Genomic DNA, 24,950 nt, shown 5'->3' with positions numbered 1-24,950 from the left:
GTGTTGAAGAAGGCTCAACCTCTTAAATCAAAGATATGGATAAGGGATCTTAGATCAATAAACCATGACAATCTAGCTGCCCAATGTAAATCTGTCCTCTCCTCCCAAGCCGACTTGGTCGAGGTGCAAACTCTCATGGGCACCTACAACTCGACCATGGCCATCATCATGGATGACATTGCTCTACTCCAGCTTAAAAATACTGCATAAAAAATATCTAAACCGTGGTATAATGAGCGCTTAAACTCGGAACATCGTAACCTTAGAGCAGTTGAACGCTCCTGGCGATCCAATCCCTCCTCGGATCAACTACAACTCCTGAGAGATGTCAGGAGCCTCTACAATAAACAAGTCAAGAGAGCTAAGTCTGACTATTTCAGACTACATCTTGACCAAGCAGCAAACCGCCCCTGTAAACTCTTTGAATTGGTCAAACAGCAATCAGTTAACGGTCCTAACCTCTCAGATCCGAGTGGCAACCCACCCTCCTGTGAGGAGTTTTCTTCACTGAGAAATTACAACTCATCTCCACTGTCCTAGCCTCTAAGAAGGCTCTATTGCCCTCCTCTATTGCTGCCTCACTCCATGACTTCTCTGAAAAGTGCAACTCGACCCTCATGATAGCCAAGAACATGCGTTTTGGGGCAATTTTTCCCAATTTAGTGAAAGAGACATCGGAAAAATTATCCAGATTATTAACCCGTCCACCCACTTCAGTGACCCGTTGCCTCCGGTCATCTTCAAGGAAATCAAGAGCGCTCTCATCCCTACCTGGACCAGGATTGTAAATGCTTCCTTATCTCAAGGCTCGATCCCTGACTGCCGAAAAGCCACCCAGGTCTCACCCATTCTAAAAACAAACAATGCTGACAAATCTGATCTCAATAATTTCTGTCCTATCTCCACATCCACACCCTAGCAAAACTCCTTGAAAAATGAGTGCAATCCCAACTCTGTGCTCACATAGAGACTTACCAACTTCTAGATCAGCATCAATCCGGTTTTCAGAAGGGACACAGCACCGAATCGGCCTTCACACTTGTTATGGATGACATTTTGAAAATGCTAGAAAAAATTAATCAAGATACACGGCTTTCTGTTATTTTCGTCTGGGAAGCTAGTTTTTAATATACTTCTCTAATGTTTATACATGATGTATTATGTATTAGGATATTTATATACAAGAGCGCGTATCCTTCTCGGGTGCAGAGTCAATCTTTAGCCTTGGAGAGTGGTGGTTTATAACCACCTATTTGGGATGTATGTGGGTCTCATCCTAGACCCAATGCACCAAGGTGTAGTGGTGACCTAATAAGCCTTAAAGGTAGTGACGTTTGGTGCTGGAACATTAAAGCTTTGACACCTTTCTTTGGTATATATACAAAAATGAATCCTGTCTACTGATCCTCCTTGACTTTTTCTCAGCTTTCGACACGGTTAATCATGACATCCTCCTATCCATCCTACAAAACAGAATGGGTTTCTCGGATCGGGTGCTTCAATGGTTTTCATCCTTTCATCGTCACCGAATACAAAGAGTCAAGGAAAATCATTCTCTCTCTAAGCCCTCTCCAGTACACGTGGGGGTCCCCCAAGGATCCACCCTTTCACCGATCCTCTTCAACCTTTTCTTGGAACCTCTAGCTAATACACTAAACTTCACGAACATTCTCTTCCACATGTATGCCGATGACACACAACTGTATCTGACAATTTCATCCCCGGAAAGCATCATCTCACTCAACTCGATACTCATGTTTACTCAAAATTGGTTAACTGAGAACCATCTCTTACTCAACGCCTCCATAACAGAGTTCATGCTCATCTCCCCCCGAACCACATCCCTAAGCTAGGTCTCTAGCTGACTCACCTCACTGCTCAATGGTAGTGCTACTCTTTGTGGCCTTCCCAGATATGCCTTGGCCCCACTAAGGGCCTCATTGAACACCACTGCTAGATTGGTTACAAGCGCAAAAAGAAACAAGCACATATCCCCAGTCCTTAAATCTCTCAACTGGCTCCCTTTGAAGCCCGAATTCAGCTAAAGATTGCAGTCCTGGTGCACAAAGCCCTTCACCTCAATACTCCTACGTACCTGGCGCAAAACTTGAACTATCTTGTGTGGAGAGGTCATCAAGAAGCGCCTCAACATTCCTCTTGAAACCTCTCATCCTTAACAAAAAGAAAACTTGTCACTGAGCTGTCTTCGGTGGTGCCCCAAAGAAATGGAACTCTCTGCCACCTGAAGTGCGCAGTCTCTCCACGACGACGGCGTTCAAATTGGAAGCCAAAAGATTCCTAATGAGGAAATTCTTACTGTAAGGGGAGGAGGCATACCTAATTCGTCTAAATTTGTTCTTATCACCATGGTACTTTAAGCTATAATGGATCTTCTCTTCTGCTTTTTAAAATGTTTTAATTTTTTATTTTTATTCCACATGCTTACACCTGTATACTGTATTATCTTACTTTTTTGGGTTTTTTTTGTTTCCCATTTGATGTCTATACTACCCCCTTGTCTTTCTTCCTGCCTATTGTAAAGCGCTCTGATATCCTTCGGGATCCTGTTCGCGCTATATGAAACTTTATAAATAAATAAGAGGACAACTTCATCTTCAGGGGTCTTTTAGCATAAGGCTCAGCAATGCCCTTTGATAACCTTATTATTTGGACTTTCAAAATTATTCTATAAGTTCAATCAAACCAGCAGTCCTGTTTTCTTTTTGTGCTCAGTGGGAATTCCAAGTGGGTCCCTGTGAAGGCATCACCATGGGAGATCATCTCTGGATGGCTCGCTTCATTTTGCACCGAGTGTGTGAAGACTTTGGCGTCGTGGCCACACTGGATCCCAAGCCGATGGCTGGAAACTGGAGTGGTACCGGATGTCACGCCAACTACAGCACTGATGCTATGCGCAAGGCAGGCGGGCTCAAGTAAGTCACCTGACCACTTTTTTGTAGCATTGTGTTCAGTTTCACATTGTTCTGCTTTGTGCTTTATATTCAAGTCTCACGTAAGATTATGTGGTATCATGAGTTAAGAGGTGTCAGAATCGTACATTCTTTTCCTACCCCCATGTCCAAAATATCCTTTGAATGGTACCTTGTTTGCATGCCCTATGGCTCGCCACCCTAAAATCCAAGTCACTTTTCTCCTCTGACTAGTGAATTGCTGCCATTTGTATTCTCTCCCAGTACAAACGGAAAGTGGGAAGTAGAGTGGTGGAAAAGGAGTTTTGGTTGTGACGAGGAAGCAATATAATTTTACAGTAATATTGATGTGAGTGAATGGGTATAGGTAAGTTGACTGTTGTGGGACAGCATTGTTTAGCCAGATGGATTGCTTTATGCTACAGTTGCTTGTGGGTGCTGCATATGTTGAGGGATGCACTGTTTTCCCTTTGCTTAGCCAACTGGTTGGCACAGATGCAGTGTTCGCAGAGGGGTATAGGAGTGCTGAATTATAGGCAATGTCTGGCACTGTTTGTAACAGTCTTATTGCTTGTTACACAGCAAAAAGGCCCTGGTGTGAGGAGAAGCTAAGCAGAAGTGGGCAAATAAAAGTCTAATTGACATTACTTTTTTGAGACGTGGGGCGCAGGGGGGTGGGTGTATTTATTTATTTATTTTTGAGTTTTATATAGCGCTAGCTAGACCCGAGGGAATCAGAGCACTCTACATGTTATGCATGGCCTTCTGTGTGGTTATTCAGAAGACAAGTGGAGTGGCTAAATCATTGAAAGATGTAGGTCTGTACCAAAGTGAGTTGAAGCGCAACCAACTACACTCATCGAGGCAAGGAACTGCAGAGAAGCACTCCAGTAATGCGTTAGGGCAGCATTTTACTTAATGTTAAACTAACCTTTTTCCCTTTTCCTCTCTTCAGATACATCGAGGAGGCCATCGAAAAACTCAGAAAGAGGCACAACTACCACATCTGTGTGTATGACCCTCACGGGGGCAAAGACAACTCCCGGCGGTTGACTGGCCAACAGGGCACCTCCATGATCCATGAGTTTTCTACTGGTGTGGGAAAAGACTGCATCAGCGTCCGCATCCCACGTCTGGTGTGCCAAGAAGGTTGTGGCTACTTTGAAGATCGCCGGCCTTCGGCCAATTGTGACCCTTATGCTGTCACAGAAGCCCTAGTGAGGACAACTATTCTCAACGAGACGAGCAGTGAAACTGGAGAAAAAAAATAATGTCTTTTCAAATGGCCATCTCCCTGCTCCTTTGTCTGTGCCTCATTTACTTGTTTAACCCAAACATGGTATTTTTATTCCAATATGATAGAGGCCAACTCCGACTGTCAGTAGGTACACTTAAGTCACTTGCTTTTTCATTTGTTTGCCAACGGTACGTCTGTAATGACTTAGGTTAAAACCTTGCAGACAACCTAGACAAAATCCTGTTTTGTCACGGTTTCCAGTGCTGAAGTGGGACACAGAACATTAATTGCCTCATTTTGTTTAGGTGTTAACTAGAAAGTATCCCATTTGTTCTGCCCATCTCCTTCGCTTGAGCTTCATCCATGTTGGCTGGCCCACTTGTTCGTACAGGTGCCACACGCTGACTTCTGCTTGAATGTTCTTCTACTGATCGTTCTTGTGCCTCATCTGTCAGCATCTGCTGGTCCCCCTCAAGTTTATTTTTAAAACCACACCAGGGAACTCTTTTTTAGGTTGAGCCGAGAGCAGCTTGCATGCACTGCTTGCGAGACTTTTAGTAAGGGGCTTCAGGAAGCTCACCAAGCTCACCACACGCTCGTGAGTGTGTTTTTGTTTTTCTCACAGGCTATTGGGCTTTGTGCGCATCTTTCTAAGAAAGACGGCACGCAATTGGGCCTTTGCTCTGGCCACGGCCTATGCTTGCGGTTACCCACACGGGCGACATCTGTTTTGAATTATCGTGCTCAGACAAGGGCGTGACAATTAAAAACAGATCGCTCACTGTGGCGCGCGCACACCACTCGTTTCTTTGGGCAATGGCTTGTTCTTTACGACGTTTCCTAGCCACTCATGGGTGTACGGTGCTGCCGCCAGTCCCAGTTCCCTTAATCTCCCCATGCCTTCCCCCAACAACTCCTGCTTTCCGCTTTGGAGACCACTGCTCCATGGCTTATTTCCCCTTTGAAAAAGGCAGAGGTGAACGGTACCGGGAGATGTTTGAAAATTATTGTTTGTGGGGGAATAAAAGGCATGGGCATTGCTTAGTACTTCGAAAGAGAGCTCCTTTCTCTGTGCTCATTACTGTGTTTCAACTTTCAACTGTAATCTGAGACCACATTAAGCCGAGAGGAGCAGTTTGAAAATTTAAAACAACCTAGAATCACTATTCACTTTTCTTTTTGTGAGGAGTCCCGCCCCGTTTACTGGTGTCAATCAAGCCCTCAAGCGTGCTCCCTTTTCTCCCTCCTCCCTCCTCCCACGAGCTCGGCTTCTACCTTCAACCGCTTTTCTCTGCAAGCTGCTTGGTACACATCTGAGCATGCATCCGGCTCATGGCCGTTGGAAAGGAAAAGACGGAACTTGGGAGGGAATTGGGCTGGTGTTGGGAAGCAGGGAGAAAATGGTGCTTCGTTCCCAAGCCACCCGCTAACCAGCATATTGACCCCTTGTTAAACCAGACTCCCAGTTCATGAGTTTTGCAGTTTCCTGGATCCCTCAACCAGCAATGAGCTCTTCCTGTAAGTTGAAGACAAAACAGCTTGTCATTTTAAGTCAAAATATTTGTTGCACTTAAGGACCGCCATCACCCTCCTGAGTGACTCTGAGTTGCTGGTTTGTCCCTTCTCAATGCTGCTCTAGACCATGTTTGCTTCTCAAGCATATCTCCACTCGTTTCAACATCTCTTTCTGTCGTCTATTATATAGTTTTTCAACTTTTACAATCAGTTTCACGTTTCTGGCACGTTTCTTTTTCCTGGTAAAACAAGTCTTAAAGTCTTAAAATTTTTCTTACTTTTACTTCAAGCTAATAGCTTTGCCTACGTTCTGCTGAGCTGGGAGGCATCTAAATTATACAAACCACCCAAAGCCCCATCTAAAGCCCAGAGTCAGCCTTTAATCGGATTCTGTAAATGCTAGCCACATAGCGCGCCTCTATTTATGCTCCATATTTTAACAATGTTGGGCTTGGACCATTTCCAATGGAGAGCATGCCTCATGGTGCAAGAATGCGCTAAGCTGGCCCTATTTTTCCATTCATATTTTGGGAGCGAGTCTAGCACCCCTTGCCCACCATTTTTACCGACAAATGCAAGATAGTGCCCTTTATAAACCAACATTAAAGAGGCATGCGAGAGAAAGTTAGGTTGAGTGTTACTGTGTGAGCGGACTGCCAACTCCAGTGTGGCCTGCTACTGCCACCGCCAAGCGAGTATATATGCCCTATATCCTCTGCTTTATTAGTCTCCAACCAGATTTGTGCAGCACTATGTAAATACCAGCACTACACTGCAATCCATAATGGGCAGAGATGGGTTAATTAATAGTTTGTCACCACGTGTGGTCTGAGCTGCGTGTCCAATACAGTTGTCCTTTTAATTCTGTAATTTGCACTCCAGCATTTTTCATAGAAAAACTAAACTACAAACGCAATAATCCCTTTATCCACCCCACTTGCCCCCCTTATCCACCCCCACTTCTTTCTTTCTCGTGCCATATGTGGGGTTCTCATGGTTCAAACCTGTGCACTATGTCTGCAACTGTTTCTTTCTGTGCATTATAATAGGTGCAGGTCATGTCACTTGTTCACTTCACCGCCTGTTTGCGTGCACTTCCTGTACTCTGTATGTGCAGTTCTCTCTTTGTCTATACTCTGTATGAATCTCCCTGTTGGCTGTTACCGTCTACAGTTCTTCCCCCTGGTACCTTGTGTGCAGCTCTTGCTCCTGGTACGCTCTGTGTTCGGTTCTCCTACCGCTACCATGTGTGCAGCTCTTCCTCCGGGTTTCTTGTGTGTGCAGCTCTTCCTCCCTGTTCCTTGTGTGTGCAGCTCTTCCTCCCTGTTCCTTGTGTGTGCAGCTCTTCCTCCCTGTTCCTTCTGTGTGCAGCTCTTCCTCCCTGTTCCTTGTGTGTGCACACCTCTTCCTCCCTGTTCCTTCTGTGTGCAGCTCTTCCTCCCTGTTCCTTCTATGTGCAGCTCTTCCTCCCTGTTCCTTGTGTGTGCAGCTCTTCCTCCCTGTTCCTTCTGTGTGCAGCTCTTCCTCCCTTTTCTTTCTGCGTGCAGCTCTTCCTCCCTGTTCCTTCTGTGTGCAGCTCTTCCTCCCTGTTCCTTGTGTGTGCAGCTCTTCCTCCCTGTTCCTTGTGTGTGCAGCTCTTCCTCCCTGTTCCTTGTGTGTGCAGCTCTTCCTCCCTGTTCCTTCTATGTGCAGCTCTTCCTCCCTGTTCCTTCTGTGTGCAGCTCTTCCTCCCTGTTCCTTGTGTGTGCACACCTCTTCCACACTGTTCCTTCTGTGTGCAGCTCTTCCTCCCTGTTCCTTCTATGTGCAGCTCTTCCTCCCTGTTCCTTGTGTGTGCAGCTCTTCCTCCCTGTTCCTTCTGTGTGCAGCTCTTCCCCCCTTTTCTTTCTGCGTGCAGCTCTTCCTCCCTGTTCCTTCTGTGTGCAGCTCTTCCTCCCTGTTCCTTGTGTGTGCAGCTCTTCCTCCCTGTTCCTTGTGTGTGCAGCTCTTCCTCCCTGTTCCTTCTGTGTGCAGCTCCTCCTCCCTGTTCCTTCTGTGTGCAGCTCTTCCTCCCTGTTCCTTGTGTGTGCAGCTCTTCCTCCCTGTTCCTTCTGTGTGCAGCTCTTCCTCCCTGTTCCTTCTATGTGCAGCTCTTCCTCCCTGTTCCTTGTGTGTGCAGCTCTTCCTCCCTGTTCCTTCTGTGTGCAGCTCTTCCTCCCTTTTCTTTCTGCGTGCAGCTCTTCCTCCCTGTTCCTTCTGTGTGCAGCTCTTCCTCCCTGTTCCTTGTGTGTGCAGCTCTTCCTCCCTGTTCCTTGTGTGTGCAGCTCTTCCTCCCTGTTCCTTGTGTGTGCAGCTCTTCCTCCCTGTTCCTTCTGTGTGCAGCTCCTCCTCCCTGTTCCTTCTGTGTGCAGCTCTTCCTCCCTGTTCCTTGTGTGTGCACACCTCTTCCTCCCTGTTCCTTCTGTGTGCAGCTCTTCCTCCCTGTTCCTTCTATGTGCAGCTCTTCCTCCCCGTTCCTTGTGTGTGCAGCTCTTCCTCCCTGTTCCTTCTGTGTGCAGCTCTTCCTCCCTTTTCTTTCTGCGTGCAGCTCTTCCTCCCTGTTCCTTCTGCGTGCAGCTCTTCCTCCCTGTTCCTTGTGTGTGCAGCTCTTCCTCCCTGTTCCTTCTGTGTGCAGCTCCTCCTCCCTGTTCCTTCTGTGTGCAGCTCTTCCTCCCTGTTCCTTGTGTGTGCAGCTCTTCCTCCCTGTTCCTTCTATGTGCAGCTCTTCCTCCCTGTTCCTTCTGTGTGCAGCTCCTCCTCCCTGTTCCTTCTGTGTGCAGCTCCTCCTCCCTGTTCCTTCTGTGTGCAGCTCTTCCTCCCTGTTCCTTGTGTGTGCAGCTCTTCCTCCCGGTTACTTACTACTTTAATAGGGCGGTCAGTTTAAAGTGTGTAGCACCTACTCCACAAAATTGTTGATGTTTTATAGCATGTAGTGCTGAATCAAACTGCATGACCCAGTGTGAAATAATTACATAGCTCTTCAATTTCTGGCGGAACAGCACCCATGAAAATGTGCTGCATGGTTAAACATTTATAATGCCCCAAAGGCGAGAACTATTGACTATGCCAGTGCTTGTTTCTTTTCATGCGAGCACTTCATGGAAGTGCATGTCTGTTCTTACTCTCTCTCCCACTTTGTTCCTGCCCCATCACATCCCTTCTCCTGAGCTCTCTCTGTTACTCCACACCCCTGCTAGCAGCAACAGGTATATATTTGCTGGGCTGTGACTAAAGATCAGATTTTATCAGTTTGCTTTTGTTTTATCTCCTTTGTTCCACTTGTTGCATGAAAGTCGGTACTTTGGCACACAAAGGCAGCATTTATGGGGATTTTCCTGCACTCTTTCAGTTGGGTTTGAGGGGGAAGGTGTACATACCATGACTAAAATTAGACATTTATTTTCCTGAAGGCACATTAATCTGCTCCCCAAGCTTCATCAGTGCATCAAATGGCTGAAGCTTTTGTTTAAATTGTGAGTATTGTGGAAAGTAAATTAGGGCTTGGCAAATATTCCTTTAAATTCTGACCTTCTCTTATTTATTGTCTCAGACTGCTGTTATGTTTTTTGCGTACCTGCAACTAGTCCTCTGTGTTATTTGGATGTGGCATCACGCACAACAAGCTTTTACAATACTGTGCAGTTTCATTGTGAAAATCTTTTGAAATGAAACTATGCTGTTAATACACAATGAAAATAATAAATTCACTGTAATTTTCTTTACCGTGGCTGGTAAAATTAGGCAGGTTTCGGGGAGCTTGACATTTTCTAATTTTGCATCACAGCCCTACTGTAGTAAAACATTCACCTAACACCTCACAATATATACAATTTAAGTTTCCCCAGCTGTTCCATTGATGGCACATCCAGTTACGGGTTTTTATTTTGTATTATTGAACCTATTCTCATATTTATCTAGCTGTACATTCAAGACTGAAATGCAAATATAAAAAACCTGGGGCCAAATGTACGACCCATCAATTTGCGACTCGCAAATTGGGATGTACAACAGTGCTGGGATTTAGTCTGAGCATCAATCAATCAATCAATCAGTGACACTTATAAAGCGCGCTACATACCCGTAGGGTCTCAAGGCGCTGGGGGGGGGGGGGGGGGGGGGGGGCGCTACTGCTCGAACAGCCAGGTCTTCAGCTTCTTCCTGAAGGAGAGGTGGTCTTGGGTCAGGCGCAGGTCGGTCGGGAGGGAGTTCCAGGTCTTGGCGGCCAGGTAGGAGAAGGACCATCATAACAAGGTCAAACAACACTGTTCCTTGTTAATGTCTCTGGTCAGACAGTAGCACCAAGACATTACACAAGAATGTAGCTGCTGTTTATGACCACATATTTCTTGTCATATAAATAACTGAGCACAGGACTTAAACATCAATCATTGAGCGAAGGTCCAGGGTCAAGATGACTGCGCCAGCTGAGATGTAGAATGTCTATATGTGTATGCTAAGGTATGGGGTCCGCCACTAATCCCAGAGATCTTTGATATATAATAATTTAGATTCAGGAGGAGTGTGGAGGGTTTAAGCTAATGTGTTTTATAAAATGACATGGCTTTTTATGGTATACAGTTAATTAACCATGCTAACGGTATATTTGGTATGCATTTGTTTTCTAATTGTGGCACAAATACTGCATTCTAGAGCACTATAGTTTAAATAAATATTAAAAACTTCCCTCGTGTCTCTTGTTTGTCTTATTGTGGATAGGTACAAGTGAGAGAACAGAATGGTGTGTCCTATTGCTGTGATCCCTGAGTGGGTCAAGAGTATTGTGTTCTGGGGTGCCAATTCACTTATTTCTCTAGTAAGGTTAGGATGGCAAGTGAGGCACTATAGCTAGTAAGTCTCAGACACACGGATACTGAGGTGGTATGGAGCATAGTTATGTTACAGAGCAGAATCCCTGAAACATGGTACCACCAATGTTTTGGTCAGGTACTTACTTGTTCGTCAGAACCCTGAGTAGTGTTTGTCCACAATACCCTTACCCCTTTTTTAAAGATATCTGTGGCGTATGGGAGCTATCTTCCACAGTTTTAGGAAGCACCTAGTTCTGTGGGTTTTCCAGCTTGACTATTAAAAGGTTTACACCCTGTTTGTGCTACTCTTTGAATCCATTCTAAATTAGTTATAGAGCAACCTGTCTAATGCTTTTACAATGGATGTCACTTATACGGACTCACCATTGGCGAATCCTTCTTAATTGATTTTTCAAACCCTACTGCTGAGTCACAGCCTTCTGTTTTCCAGCTGAGTACACCTGGGTACTATATGAATCAAGAAGCTTTTTCTTCTGACAGTTCTTCTGTTTTGCCTCCGCCTTCAGGGTGGATTTGTGTTTTTATTTCATGGTTAAGACGCACTTACCTAATCTGGCAACAGAATCATGGCTTCTGATACATCCAGTACTATTTGCCCAAAACCTTGTTTCACTCTTGTAAGAAATTAGGTTATAATTGAGGGGGGTGGCAGCCCGGCTCAAACAACAACCAAAATCCTTCTTATGCTGAATCACAAACTCAAATTAAATTAACCTGTGCTTAAACCTCTGGTAGCTTGGCACACAAGCAGTCAGGCTTAACTTAGAGGTGATGTGTGAATTACTTATGCAGCACACAAACAGTAGACAATGTGAAAGCACACACAAGAAAAATCCCTATCCAATTCCGGGGGAAAGACACAAGTTCAGGCTGGCCATAATGGAGCGTGGGTTGGATACAGAGAATAGGTTAGTCCCACTGAAAAGTTACCTTCTAAGTCCAGTGCAAAGAGTTCAGTTTCAGGAGGAGAAGACCATCAGGAGTAGGTAGAGCATCGCAGCTGGTCGTTTCTGTAGGTTGAAGAGCGGGCTGGGCATCATGGGCTGGTGTCGCTGTCGCGCAAATAGCCAGTCAGGCACTGCAAACGTTCATTGCTCTAACTTTGCGTTGGCGGTCACAGCGGGCTGTCGCTGCTGAAATGCGGCTCTCGTTTCGCCAAGCGCTGCTGGTGGACATTGTAGCAAGAAGAGCAGTTCTCACCAGCTTCGTGTTGGTGTGTCCTCGTGGGTGGCAGAGTCTTGGCACAAACTGGCATGTTCACGGTTGCGATCAGCCCAAACTTCATGATTTTCCCCTTTTCTTTTAGAAGGAGAGGAGTATACTTGGAGGCAGCCAAGGGTCGGGTACTTGGAGATGTACCTTTGGGGGATCAGGGTCTCACTCTAGCGGAGGTTAGTAGGGCTGGGCTCAGGCGGGTCCAGTTGCAGGTCCACACAGGTCCAGTTGCAAGTCAGCTGGGTCATTGTAGGGAGGCGTCTGAAGCTTAATTGTGTCCCTGTAGTTCACACAGGAGGGCAGCATATTGACTCTTAGAGTCACTCTGGGTTAGCCTGGCATGAAGGTAAGCACCTCCTCTTGAGTCACTCGGCCAGGATGGCCGAACCTCTCTACACCTAAGCCCCCTTTGTGTTACTGTCTAGAAGCAATACATGAACCCCAACAGCAGAGCCATTGATAGTCATGTGATGTAGGACAGTAGCAGATGGGAAAAACTGTTGAGGCAAGAAAATGGCAACTTTCTAAAAGTAAAGAAGCAACAAAACAGCTGTGATGCACTCAAATTACACAAAATAAACCAAACTCAATTACAGTGTGCACCCTCTGAGGTGGTTCTACCCAACCACTTGTTCAAAAATGAAAAAGAGAACTAGGACAAAAGTCTTAGACTTTTGTCCTAGTTGTCCTTTTCAACTTTCTAAGAGTGGCCTTTTCTGAATTGTGACCTTAAATCCAACTTCGCTATTGTACGGCATGATAGAGGATTTTAAATAACAATTAATTTGATTATAAACAGCATATCTCTATCTGCTAACAATCCAATGTTAGCACTTATTAAATGTACTAGTACTAAGGTACGAGATAGGCCTTATAACAGTGAAAAACAATTGTCAAAGTTTTTCACTGCTAGGACATGTAAAACATAAAGGGCCAGATGTAGGTAATCCCAGATTACCGATTCTTAAATACCGAATCATACCGATTCGGTATTTAAGAACAGGCAAATGGGATGTAGGTACATTTTCTTAATAAATTACCGAATCGGTAAGTTTCGGTAATTACTGGAGGCCCATAGGAATGAATGTCAATTACCGAATCGGTAAATACCGATTCGGTAAAAGGGGGAAACATTGAAGGATGGCAGGGTGTCACTTCGACACCCTGTTGCACCCCCCCAATTGGGTATGGGTGCACATGTTGCAGACATGCATGCCCTAAGGGCATGTATGTCTGCAACATGGCACTGTTGGAAGAGCAAAAAAAATTGTTTTTTGAAAGGTTTTCATTATTTACCACCAACTTCTAGTTGGTGGTAAATAATGAATCCTTAACTAAGGAATGTACTAACTTAAGTGCTTCCTACATCCTGGATTGGTATTTTACCGAATCGGAATGTTAAGAATTCAATATTTTACCGAATCCTTAAATTACCGATTCGGTAAAATACAGAATCCTACAAAAAATGACACCCACATCTGGAAAGCCCAATACCGGTCGGTAACGGCCGAAATTCGGTAATTTTGTCTGTTACCGATCGAACCCAAACTCACTTGTCCTACTTTTTAAATACGATGCACCCTGCCCCTCTGGGTGGTTAGGGCCTACCTTAGAGGTGGCATAACTTTTAAAAAGGGAGATTTAAGCCTTTTAAAGGGTTTATTCAGTTGAAAACTGCACCACAGGTTGTAGTGGCATGCATGAGACATGTTTTAAGTGCTACGTTAATGAGTGCCACAATGAGTGCTGTAGGCCCACTAGTAGCATTTAATTTAAAAGCCCTGGTTACATGGAGCACCATTTACTAGGAACTTACAAGTAAATTAAATGTACCAATTTGGTTTAGTCCAATTTTACTATGTTTGAAAGCGAGAGCACAAACGCTTTAGCATTGTTATCAGTGGTAAAGTGCACAGAGTCCTAATGTCAACAAAAACGAATTCAGCAAAACAGGAGTGATGGCAAAACATTGCAGGGAATACCACGCCATGGATGTCAGGTCTAAGAACTAACAACACCACCAATCACATTAACATGGTTAAAACGAGGGAATACGAAAGTCAGGAATCAGAAACCCACCCACATACAAGGTAGGTTAAAATAGGCAGGCTTACCAAACACATAATAAATTCCTCTAAGTATTGGTTTTTCACCAACCATAAATTCCCCACTGGCAACATTACTTATTTCACACTCACTCTTTCCAACAAACTCTATTGGTCTAACTCCTGTAGTGTCATGACGCACAGTGGATAATTCACCCTTTTTCTCATGCTCCATTCTTAACCTAGGATGCAAATTGGAATTCTTAAATTCTTCTTCAGACTTAATCAGTTCTCTGATTTTCATGTGACCTTCCAATCTTTCAAACGTTTTACTCTCCTTCCCTTATATTCTTTAATAAATTCATGCACTTTTTTGCACAAACTGCACATGTTCTCCTTTTTAGTGGTTTGATTAGGTTGTGCAACTGATTAAAACAAGCATTGGAAATGCAATAGGTCTCGCATTAGGAAAGTTTGAGCTATTGGTCTTATAAATAACCTTTTTTTTTATTTATGTTTTGTTTTTAAAAATAGCCAAAATAATAGCTTTGTCATTTACAATGCCAATAGTTATAACTTTTGCAAATGTGACACCTATAGCTTTTGTAATGCTACATGTTTTGTATTTACGTGACTTAGATGTATTGATATTACAAATAACAATGGTTTTTGATGTATTTAAATAATTAATACTTTAATGATTTATTTAATTTGTAATGGCAATAGCTTAAACTTTTGTAATTAACTTTTGTGAAGATTATGTTCAGTGTTTTTTATTGTGACGAAAATTCAAGAACAGAAGTGAAATATTAACATTTTTGAAAACAGCTTGAAACTATGAAAGAACATATTCGAACCAGTGATGCTGTGGTGGTGCTGAGAGATGCTGTTGTTGCACTGAGTGATGCTGTTGTTGCGCTGATTGATGCTGTTGTTGCGCTGAGTGATGCGGTGGTTGCGCTGAGTGATGCTGTGGTTGCGCTGAGTGATGCTGTGGTTGCGCTGAGTAATGCTGTGGTTGGGCTGCGTGATGCTGTGGGTGCGCTGAGTGATGCTATGGTTGCGTTGAGTGATGCTGTGGTTGCGTTGAGTGATGCTGTGGTCGTGTTGAGTGATGCTGGGGTGGCGCTGAGTGATAAGGTGGTGGTGCTGAGTGATGCGGAGTGATGATGTGCTGATGGTGAGTGGTGCTGAGTGATGCTGGGGTGGTGCTGATTGATGCTGTGGTGTTGCCGATTGATGCTGTGGTGGTGCTGAGTGGTGCTGTGGTGGTGCTGAGTGGTGCTGAGTGGTGCTGAGTGGTGCTGTGGTGCTGAGTGGTGCTGTGGTGCTGAGTGGTGCTGTGGTGGTGCTGAGTGATGCTGTGGTGGTGCTGAGTGATGCTGTGGTGGTGCTGAGTGATGCTGTGGCGGTGCTGAGTGGTGCTGTGGTGGTGCTGAGTGGTGCTGTGGTGGTGCTGAGTGATGCTGTGGTGGTACTGAGTGATGCTGTGGTGGTGCTAAGTGGGAGATGGGGTGAGGGAGAAAAAGGAGAGCAGGGAGAGGGTAAAGAGAGGGAGAGAGGAGAGAGAGGGGGAGAGAGAAGAGAGAGAGGGGGAGAGAGGAGAGAGACGGAGACGGGGAGAGAGGAGAGGGAAGAGAGGGAAAGGGAGAGAGCGAGAGGGAAGTGAGGGAAAGGGAGAGAGGGAAAGGGAGAGAGGGTAGAGGGAGGGTAAGAAGAGAGGGGGAGGACGAGAGCGAAGGACGGAGGGGAGAGAGAGGGGAGGGAGAGAGAAAGGAGAGCAGGCAGAGGGGGAGATGGGGAGAGGGAGAACAAGCATTGGCATGGCCAATAGGGCTTGCTTTTGGGACCTTCTAAGTATTTATTTATGCAGTATAATATCCTTTGTGCAACTACATCAACTGTTGCGGGGCTAAACTCTTATAAGGTCCCAAATGGGAAACCTATTGTTTATGCCAATGCTTTGTGTGGTTGTGTGTGTGTAGTTGTGTGTGTGTGGTTGTGTGCGTGGTTGTGTGTTTGTGGCCTGCGTGTGTGGTTGTATATGTGTTTGTTTGTGGTTGTGTGTGTGGTTGTGTGTGTGCTTTTGGTTGTATGTGTGTGTTTCGTGTGTGTCTGATTGTGTGGTTGTGTTTGTGGTTGTGTGTGTGGTTGTCTGTGTGTGTGTGGTTGTATGTGTGGTTGTGTGTGTGGTTGTGGTTGTGCGTCAGTGGCCGGCTCATCAGGAAAACGTTTTCTCCCTGCATTTTTTAATAAGATATTAAAGACCGGATAAATCTATAAATCAAAATAAAATCAAGTGGCAAAAATGGGATTACATTGTTTAAATGTCACCACTGCATCATTGCCCCAACACACCTGAGAAATCTAAACTCAACAGAACATTTATTAAAATGCAGAGCTACCAATTTGCTTCAAACCATATTCAGCACTTATTGCACCAATTACTTGCAAACAGTAGTTAGGAAAGTGAAAGAGGCATGCTAATGAAATTTAATGAAATATTTAGCAGGACCCGATCTTAACCCATTTGTGAGCAATACCACTGTTAACTAATCCAACATCAGACACCTGCTGTAGGGTAGAGAAGAATAGAAACGTAATGCAGTAAAGGACTGTAAAATACTCTATAAATGCACGCAACTGTAACTGAAAGAACCCAAATACAATTTTATTTAGCATCAAATGCTCACCACCACCTGAACAGGAGTGTACTTTAGCAAGAGAGCTGGTGTGCCCTGGCTACTGCACCACTCCTTTATTTTTATATGTATGTTTGATAACAAACATGCATCGAGGCTTTCAAGAGTACTTCCATTCGAGATACCCTCACAACACAATTGCTCAGTAAAATAAAATAACTGGATGCCAATTCAGATAAAGTACAATGCAAAAGGCCACTGATTCATCTACCTACCGATAGATGGAGACGGGGCTGTCAAACGTATTCCTATAGGAATAGGAACATATCCCAATACACTCTTGATATCATGCTAAAGGGAAAACATGCGAAACCGATAGCAAGTCACACTAGAAGAACAAACTAGTTTATTTCGACCGACAAAGCCTTTGTTATGCAACCTGTTGCCTTTGTAAACAAGGCAGGGTGTGTCTATGAGCAGCTTAGAGGTACATTTTCCTATAACCAGTAACCCTAAAATGATGCTCAAACATCCAAACTAGGCTATACCTAAATTCAGTCACCCTTAACAGCCAAGAACGGTTATTAATGGACACATGGAACGGACATATCAATATAATAAAAGGTACAGTAGGTGTCAAACCAAATGATTGTTCCTATTCAATTTAGCCTTTGGTTTACATTAATCCAAATACGCACTAGTTAAGGAGTCATGCCACAATCACGTAAAACAAAAAATATAGTTTTGTACCAAAGGTCATTGAACAGTAAATGGCTGCGAGCAAATAGAGAAGCTGCATTGTTATACTGCAACTAAAAAGGAAAGCTAGTAAGCTGAATGTGTCGCCGGTCGCATGCACAAATGCAGTGTTTGGGGGGGGCTATGAACCTGGATGTGCAGCGCAAGTTGAGTAACGTACGTCAACGCCGATCTATCCCTGAACGTGCTTAGATGTCAGAACCGCTGTGGCTCCCACTGCCACGTTACCAGAGCACGAGGGGCTGTTACCAATGAAAACACACGAAAATCCGTCAATCATACAGAGAGTGGACGGCCTGAAAGTTTCTTTCCACTGCGGAGCCGAGCAGCGTGCCCCAGGCCCTCTGTTATTACCGTCAATGAATGGGCCGCAGTCAAATTAGAGCTGCCATTTTAGGTTACGGGTTAGAGACCTTCTGTGTGGAAGGAAATACACACTGCAACACAACCGGAATGCGTGTTTTCAATGTTGCGATTATTTTACGTTTTCACACATATGAACGGAGAGAGATGTAAGTCTGGGAGAACAGGGAAGTGGGACCGTGTTGAACAGCCCCTTGTCTTGAGTCACCCATACTGCGGCAAGGCAGGCAATTCAGCTTTACGAACACACATTTACGGGTTTCACTAACTGAAAAGTAAATAAATCTCCCTATTTCTAATCTGAAAGTGCTCGTATTGGGCAGGCACTTTAAATAACGACCATCAACTCGTACAGGAATGAGCCCTTAAGGAAAATATACTGGGTTTTGTTTGGAAGAGTCCGGCTGGGAAAAGGTAGAAGCCAAATGCTGCTTCTTTCTGCCTTTGTCCGTGAATAATTAGGGGATGAGCGCACGCTGGCAGGCAGGCAGGGGAGGGGGCGGAGCGGGGGTGTGGGAGGAGTGCGGCTGAGGGAACAGGCAGGCAGGGGAGGGGGCGGAGCAGGGGTGTGGGAGGAGTGCGGCTGAGGGAACAGACGGCAATTTGGTGCTGTGCACGCACATTTTAGGTCAATGCGCTTGCGCATTGACCTAAAACCGCACGGGCACAGCACCAAATCGCCAGTTGGGTAAACTCTGTTTAAAGCCCTATAGTCTCGCTCTGCTCAATGCACATGCGCATTGAGAGGCGAGACCTAAAAATGTAATAGAGATCATGGAACATCCAGAATCTTCAGAAACAGGAAGTTCTTCTACTGTAGTGCTGAAATCAGATAAACATGACGACAGAAACTCTTGCTTATGACAGGACAAACTATAATACATTGGCAGTTGATAATATGCTGATCCTTTAAATGCAGAAGAAGGGAGAATGTACAAAGTAATTCTAACTCCCATGATATCTATATAATCTTTCAATAAATTTGCAACATTTTCTTCACTAAATACTCACTAATCTTTCCCTATGTGTCAGTATATCATGTTTCACTTTGTTATTAATTGTGGTTAATTCAACTTGTGATGAAACATACCCAACTGGAGAGATACAATAGTATACCAATTGAATCTATTAGTATCACTATTAATAACATTATACTAACAGTTTTATAACATGTGCAGTATGCCATTTCTACTGAGGCTCAGATTTGAAATATATATTTTCTTTCTTTATTTATTTGATGAGTTTTATATAGCGCTGGCTAGACCCGGAGGTATCAGAGTGCTTTACATGAGGTTACACATTGTTACAAAGTTGCATCAGTTACAAGTTACACATTGTTGATAAGTTAAGTCAGTTACAAGTTACATCAGTTGACGAGATTAATGGAGCATAGAAGGGTAGGGGTAAGGTAAAAGGGTAACGAGGAGGGAGATAAGGTGAAGAGATGAAGGAAAGTCTGCCCAATGTCTGGCTGGGTAGGTGACAGCTGTGGGAGAGTTCACAACCGATCTCCTCTATAGCTAGCAAGGTAGCTCCACCGGGCATCGGCCAGAATACTAGATCTCCATGGACAGGTGTCAAGTTCATAGCTTCTATGTCCAGATGGGTGAGCCAAGTAAGGGAGTAGGGTGGGGAATATGCACAAGGTCTGGTCGATGTCCACTCCAGATGCTCCTGTATTAATACCCTCAGTCGCCCACTGCAACTCATCTCTCCTGCTGACCTGAAACGGAAGACTTCCCCTGCGGGGTATGGCCTCATCGATTTGCTGGGCTTGAATTAATTCTGCACCTCCTTCTTTCTCTGTTCAAAACAATAATATAGCTTATTTTTCTTCTTTTTTTAAAACAATAATTGAAAACAAAATCATACTTTAGAGCTCTCTTTTTAAGTTCATTAATATATTTCAAGGATTCAAGGCTCTATTTCTTCATCTCAAAATATTAGTTTCAGGATCTCACAACTATCAAGATTTGTAACAATTCATGGTGGTTCTTTTTCTTCTAGTTCCTCTTCAAAGATGAATTATTAACAGTGTGCGAGATTATAGAATTTCACATCTGACTCTTCTTCTTCAGACAGACATGTGAGCTATGCCTACTCAGGTCATTTGTTCTTTCGATTTGGCATTCTCTTTCTTGTTTATGGTGGTTCTTTTTCTTCGAGTTCCTCTTCAAAGATGAATTATTAACAGTATGTGAGATTATAGAATTCCACATCTGACTCTTCTTCTTCAGACAGACATGTGAGCTATGCCTACTCAGGTCATGTGTACTTTCTATTTGGCATTCTCTTTCTTGTTGATCTCTTGGCAGCAGGCAACTCATTAACACAGTCAAATGTGTACTTTGATCAGCATCAGTAACTTGGCTCACTTCTTTCCCTCGGAGGTTCTTGAAACTAACATTTTCAGCTGTGATTTTTCATGAACCAGATAAGATACTATTTCTTCCTGCTGCTCGTAACTTTGCAACAGTTCTTCACTCTGATCTCCATACTAACTGGCTATTGGTACCTCACCTGGTTCTTCACTCTCAAAATTCACCAGTTTCAGGATTTACTTCTCAGGCCTCTGTATCCATGTTATGAATAAGTGGTTCTTATCGCTACTTTTAAATCTGCAGTCTTCATTCTTCATTTGTGAGCTGTGTATACCAGTGCACTTCACAGCAGTGTTAGTCAGAAGCTTCATTTGTTGTGGCTCCTTCCATCATGGTTCCCGGCAGCTCTTGCAAATGTGCTTCTTGATCAGGATCCAATTGGCTGGTTATAGTGGACGACACAGAGTTTCTTTTGTCAGTGCTGTTACCAAATTCACCTGATTTGAGACAGATTTCACCACATTACCGGACTTTTGCAGTAATCTAATATGATACCATCAGCTATTGATACAAGTGTTGCTGAAGGAATGCATGCAACTCTCATGGTCCTCTCCATCAGAACGTGATGAGATGACAGACCAGTCTTTTTATTTGAAATACTTCTAATGCTCATGAGAATAAGAGAAAAAGAATCAGGCCACTAATAATTTATGGAGGCACAAACCTTGGCTATCTTACTTTAGATAGTGCCATTCATCTTCTCCACTACTACTGATGATTGTGGGTGTTAACTACATTATAACGCTTGTTCTATCTGAAGTGCAATGCATAATAACTTTAGGATACCTTTTTTAAAACGAGTTCCATGGTCTGTCTCAATAGAAGTTGGCAAGCCAAACCGTGGTATTAACTCTCTCAACAAGAGCTTGACTGTCACTGAACCCATTTGGAAAACAAGTAGACAATCATGAAAACATATCTGAGCCCATTACAAGTTGGCATTTCAATTATATCTGCTTGAAGTTCAGTAAACAGGCCTTCTGATTTTCCTATGTGGCTAAACACCACAAACTGTATGCTTACCCTGATTATTTTTTTGACATGTAATGCATCTTTGACATAGGTCAACTGCCACACTTCAGAACGTTTTGTTGTACCAATATTTAAAAAAAAATCCTGGCCATCGCACCACTTTCTACATGCGTATGACCATCCAAGTTACGTGCCATGGGATGCGACATCGTGTCTGCTAATACATATTGCTGATCAGGAGTAACCTTCAGAACATTGTCATTTCTCTTACAACTCGTCAACTCCCATCTATTTTTCTAATCTTCTGCAACTACTCTTGGAGGTCCCTCAATTCACATAATGTGGCCTGTATTGATTTCAACAAAAAGGAATTGCCATTATTGGCAATCCCAGTAATCTTTACGTTGGGTTCACATTGTTATGGTTCTTTAAATATTATTTGCTGCCCATTTGATCTCAACGTTGCATTTTCAAGGGCACAGTACTAAGCCACTTGGTCAGCATTATTATTTCCCATCATGACTGGTGGCCTGATTAGGAGTTTGGTGGTCTTACTGCCAGGCCACCATAGCGGCTGTCCCAAGAAGACCACCAAACCAGTGGCATCCCGCCTGCCGTATTGCGATGCATTTGTTATGCTGCCGGTCTTGCAGCAGCGGTCTTCTGATGGAAGGGGGGGTCCTTTGTGCTAGGAAACTCACTTTTTGCATGGTTCTTTTTCCACAGTACAGATACATATGTGTTTAAGTTTATTAGCATGTTTTCACTGTGCTCTTAATAGAAAGAGGCAATTGTCAAAACTGTCCAAAAATGTTCAGGATTGACTGTAAAGCTGTGGTGGCTGCTATGAGTTCAAGTCAAGTCAAGTCAAGAGATTTATATAGCGCGCTACATACCCAGAGGGTCTCAAGGCGCTTGAAGAAGGGAGGGGAATTACTTCTCGAATATCCATGTTTTAAGTTGCTTTCTGAATGCTAGGTGGTTCTGAGTAAGGCGAAGGTGAGTGGGAAGTGAGTTCCATGTTTTAGCTGCCAGGTAGGAGAAGGATCTCCCTCCCATGGTGGTTTTGTTGATGCGAGGTACAGTGGCAAGGGCTTGGTTTGAGGATCGTAGCTGGCGGGAGGGGGTGTAGAAGGACAGTCGTGTGTTGAGGCATTCGGGTCCAATTTCGTAAAGTGCTTTGTGTGCGTGGGTTAGAAGACGGAAAGTAATCCTCTTATTGATGGGGAGCCAGTGGAGGTTTTTCAGGTGCCCAGAGATGTGTTCTTTACGCGGGATGTCTAATATGAGCCTGGCTGAAGCGTTCTGGATGCGTTGGAGTTTTTTCTGGAGTTTAGCGGTGGTACCGGCGTATAGGGTGTTTCCGTAGTCCAGGCGGCTCGTGACCAGTGCGTGGGTGACTGTTTTTCTAGTTTCGGTGGGTATCCAACGAAATGTTTTTTTGAGCATACGAAGAATGTTGAAGCAGGATGAAGAAACGGCGTTGACTTGTCTGTTCATCGAGAGTGAGGAATCTAGGATGACTCCTAGGTTCCGTGCGTGGTCCGTAGGGATGGGTGCTTTTCCAAGGGCCTCCGGCCACCTAGAGTCATCCCAGGCGGAGGGGGAGGTGCCTAGGATGAGGACTTCTGTTTTGTCTGAGTTCAGTTTCAGACGGCTGAGCTTCATCCATTCGGCAACTTCTTTCATTCCTTCATGCAGGTTGGTTTTGGCAGTGTTAGGGTCTCTGGTGAGAAAAAGGATCAGTTGAGTGTCATCGGCGTAGGAGATGATGTTGAGGTTGTGTTGGCGTGCGATGGTCGCGAGGGGGCTCATGTATACGTTGAAGAGGGTGGGGCTGAGTGAAGATCCTTGTGGTACGCCGCAGATGACTTCAGAGGCTTCTGACTTGAATGGCGGAAGGCGGACTCTCTGGGTTCTTCCGGTGAGGAACGAGGTGATCCATTCCAGTGCTTTTCCTTGGATTCCGACGTTTCTGAGGCGCTGTAGAAGGGTGCTATGACAGACTGTGTCGAAGGCTGCGGATAGGTCGAGGAGGATGAGGGTGACTGTGTCTCCATTGTCCAGTAGAGTTTGAATGTCGTCTGTTGCAGCGATAAGGGCGGTTTCAGTGCTGTGTTTGGCTCGGAAGCCGGATTGTGAGGAGTCGAGGGATTTGTTGGTTTCGAGGAAGGCGGCGAGCTGGTTGTTGACCGCTTTCTCGATGACTTTGGCCGGGAATGGAAGGAGCGAGATAGGACGGTAGTTTTTGAGTTCGGTGGGGTCAGCTGTGGGTTTCTTCAGAAGGGCGCTGAGTTCAGCGTGTTTCCAGCTTTCCGGGAAGGTTGCGGTGTTGAGGGAGCAATTGATGACGTCTCGGAGGTGTGGTGCTATAATGGAGTCTGCTTTGTTAAAGATGTGGTGAGGGCATGGGTCTGTGGGGGATCCTAAATGGATAGAGTTCATCAGACGGATGGTGTCTTCAGTGGAGATAGGGTTCCAGTCATTGAGGGTGTTCAAGGGGGGTGGGGGTTCTGCAGGGGGTTGGGTGGGTTGGTCTTCGGGTCGGTTGTCGAAGCTGTTGTGGATGTCTGCAATTTTGTTGTGGAAGAATGAGGCTAGGGAGTCGCAGAGGGCTTGAGAGGGGGTGATGTCGTTGGAGTTGGCTGAGGGGTTGGTAAATTCCTTGCCGATGTTGAATAATTCCTTGCTGTTGTGGGCGTTGCTATCTAATCGGTCCTTGAAAGTGGCTTTCTTGGCATTCCGGATCAGTTGGTGGTGTATGCGGGTGGCGTTTTTGAAGGCGTCTTTGGTGTTGGTGTTTGGGTCTTTTTTCCAGGCCTTCTCAAGGGAGCGACAGAGTTTCTTGGATTTCTTAAGATCATCGTTGAACCAGGAGGCCTTCTTGCTGCCTAGTTTGGTTTGTCGTTTTTTCAGAGGTGCTAGGATGTCGGCACTGTTGGATAGCCATTGGGTGAAGTTAGTGGCTGCTTGGTCGGGGTTTGAGGAGTGGGCGGGGGGGTATTGAAGAAGCGATGAGGAGACCTGGCCGATGGTGACTTTGTTCCAGTTTCTTCGAAGAGTGGGTTGGGGATGGTTGTTGAATGTGGATTTGTTGTAGGTAAAGTGAACGCAGCTGTGGTCAGTCCAGAGGAGAGCTGTGGTGTGGCTGAAGGAGACGTGTTTGCTAGAGGTGAAGATAGGGTCGAGTGTGTGACCTGCGATGTGGGTGGGGGTAGTGACAAGTTGTTTAAGTCCGAGGTTGGCGAGGTTGTCCAAGAGGGAGGTGGTGAGGGAGGTGGTCTTTTCAAGGTGAAAGTTGAGGTCTCTCAAAAGGATGTAATCCTCGGAGGGGAGCGCGTGTGGAGTGATGAAGTCCGTGATGTCTTCACTAAATTGTGCGTGGGGTCCTGGTGGCCTGTAGAAGAGGGTGCCTCTGAGTGTGGTCTTGGGGTCGATGTGGATCTGGAAGTGAAGGTGTTCAGTATTGGTGACATTGGCGTCTGAGCTGGTTGAGATGCGGATGGATTTCTTATGGACGATAGCGATGCCTCCTCCTGTTTGGTCGGTCTGGTCCTTACGGATGATTTTATAGCCTTCCGGGATGGCAATGGTGATGTCTGGGGCTGAGGAGGCGTTCATCCATGTTTCTGTTAGGAAGGCGACGTCCGGAGAGATGGTGTCTAGTAGATTCCAGAGGTCGATGGCGTGCCTGTGGACTGAGCGGGTGTTAAGCAGGATGCATTTTAGGTGGTTGTGGTCGAATATCTGTTGTGTGTTCGTAGATGAGGAGTTGTTCTTGGTGCCGTCGAACTTGCAGGAGTTGCAAGAGAAGGGTCCATGGGTGTGTCCAGGAGCGGCTTGGACGCAGTTGGGGGAGCGGTCGGGGTTAAGGGCTAGGAGGGTGGTGGCATCATAAGTAATGCGGGAGGGGAGGGTGGTACGGGGGCCAGGGGGTCTGGCGCTGGGCGCGGTCCAGGCGCGGACGGGCGTAGACGGGCTTACCTTTGGCGCACCTTCGGCGCGAATGGGGCGCGATCGCTGCGCGTGAACGCTGCGCGCAAA

The 24,950-nt window shown here is 45.1% G+C and overlaps 1 protein-coding gene across 1 annotated transcript in view; it reads left to right on the top strand.

Moving 5' to 3' along the window:
* Positions 1–4,563, top strand: part of LOC147710442 (glutamine synthetase-like) — a 90,714-nt gene extending 86,151 nt beyond the window's left edge. Inside the window, exons 5-6 of the mRNA XM_086920002.1 lie at positions 2,734–2,933; positions 3,886–4,563. Of these exons, the coding sequence (XP_086776128.1) occupies positions 2,734–2,933; positions 3,886–4,201 (516 nt within the window). The 3' untranslated portion in view covers positions 4,202–4,563. The remainder of the gene's footprint in view (positions 1–2,733; positions 2,934–3,885) is intronic.
* The last annotated feature ends 20,387 nt before the right edge of the window (positions 4,564–24,950 follow it).

Source organism: Lissotriton vulgaris, chromosome 5 (assembly GCF_964263255.1).
Source record: "Lissotriton vulgaris chromosome 5, aLisVul1.2, whole genome shotgun sequence".
Classification (NCBI taxonomy): domain Eukaryota; kingdom Metazoa; phylum Chordata; class Amphibia; order Caudata; family Salamandridae; genus Lissotriton; species Lissotriton vulgaris.
This window is presented reverse-complemented; position numbering and strand designations above follow the sequence as displayed.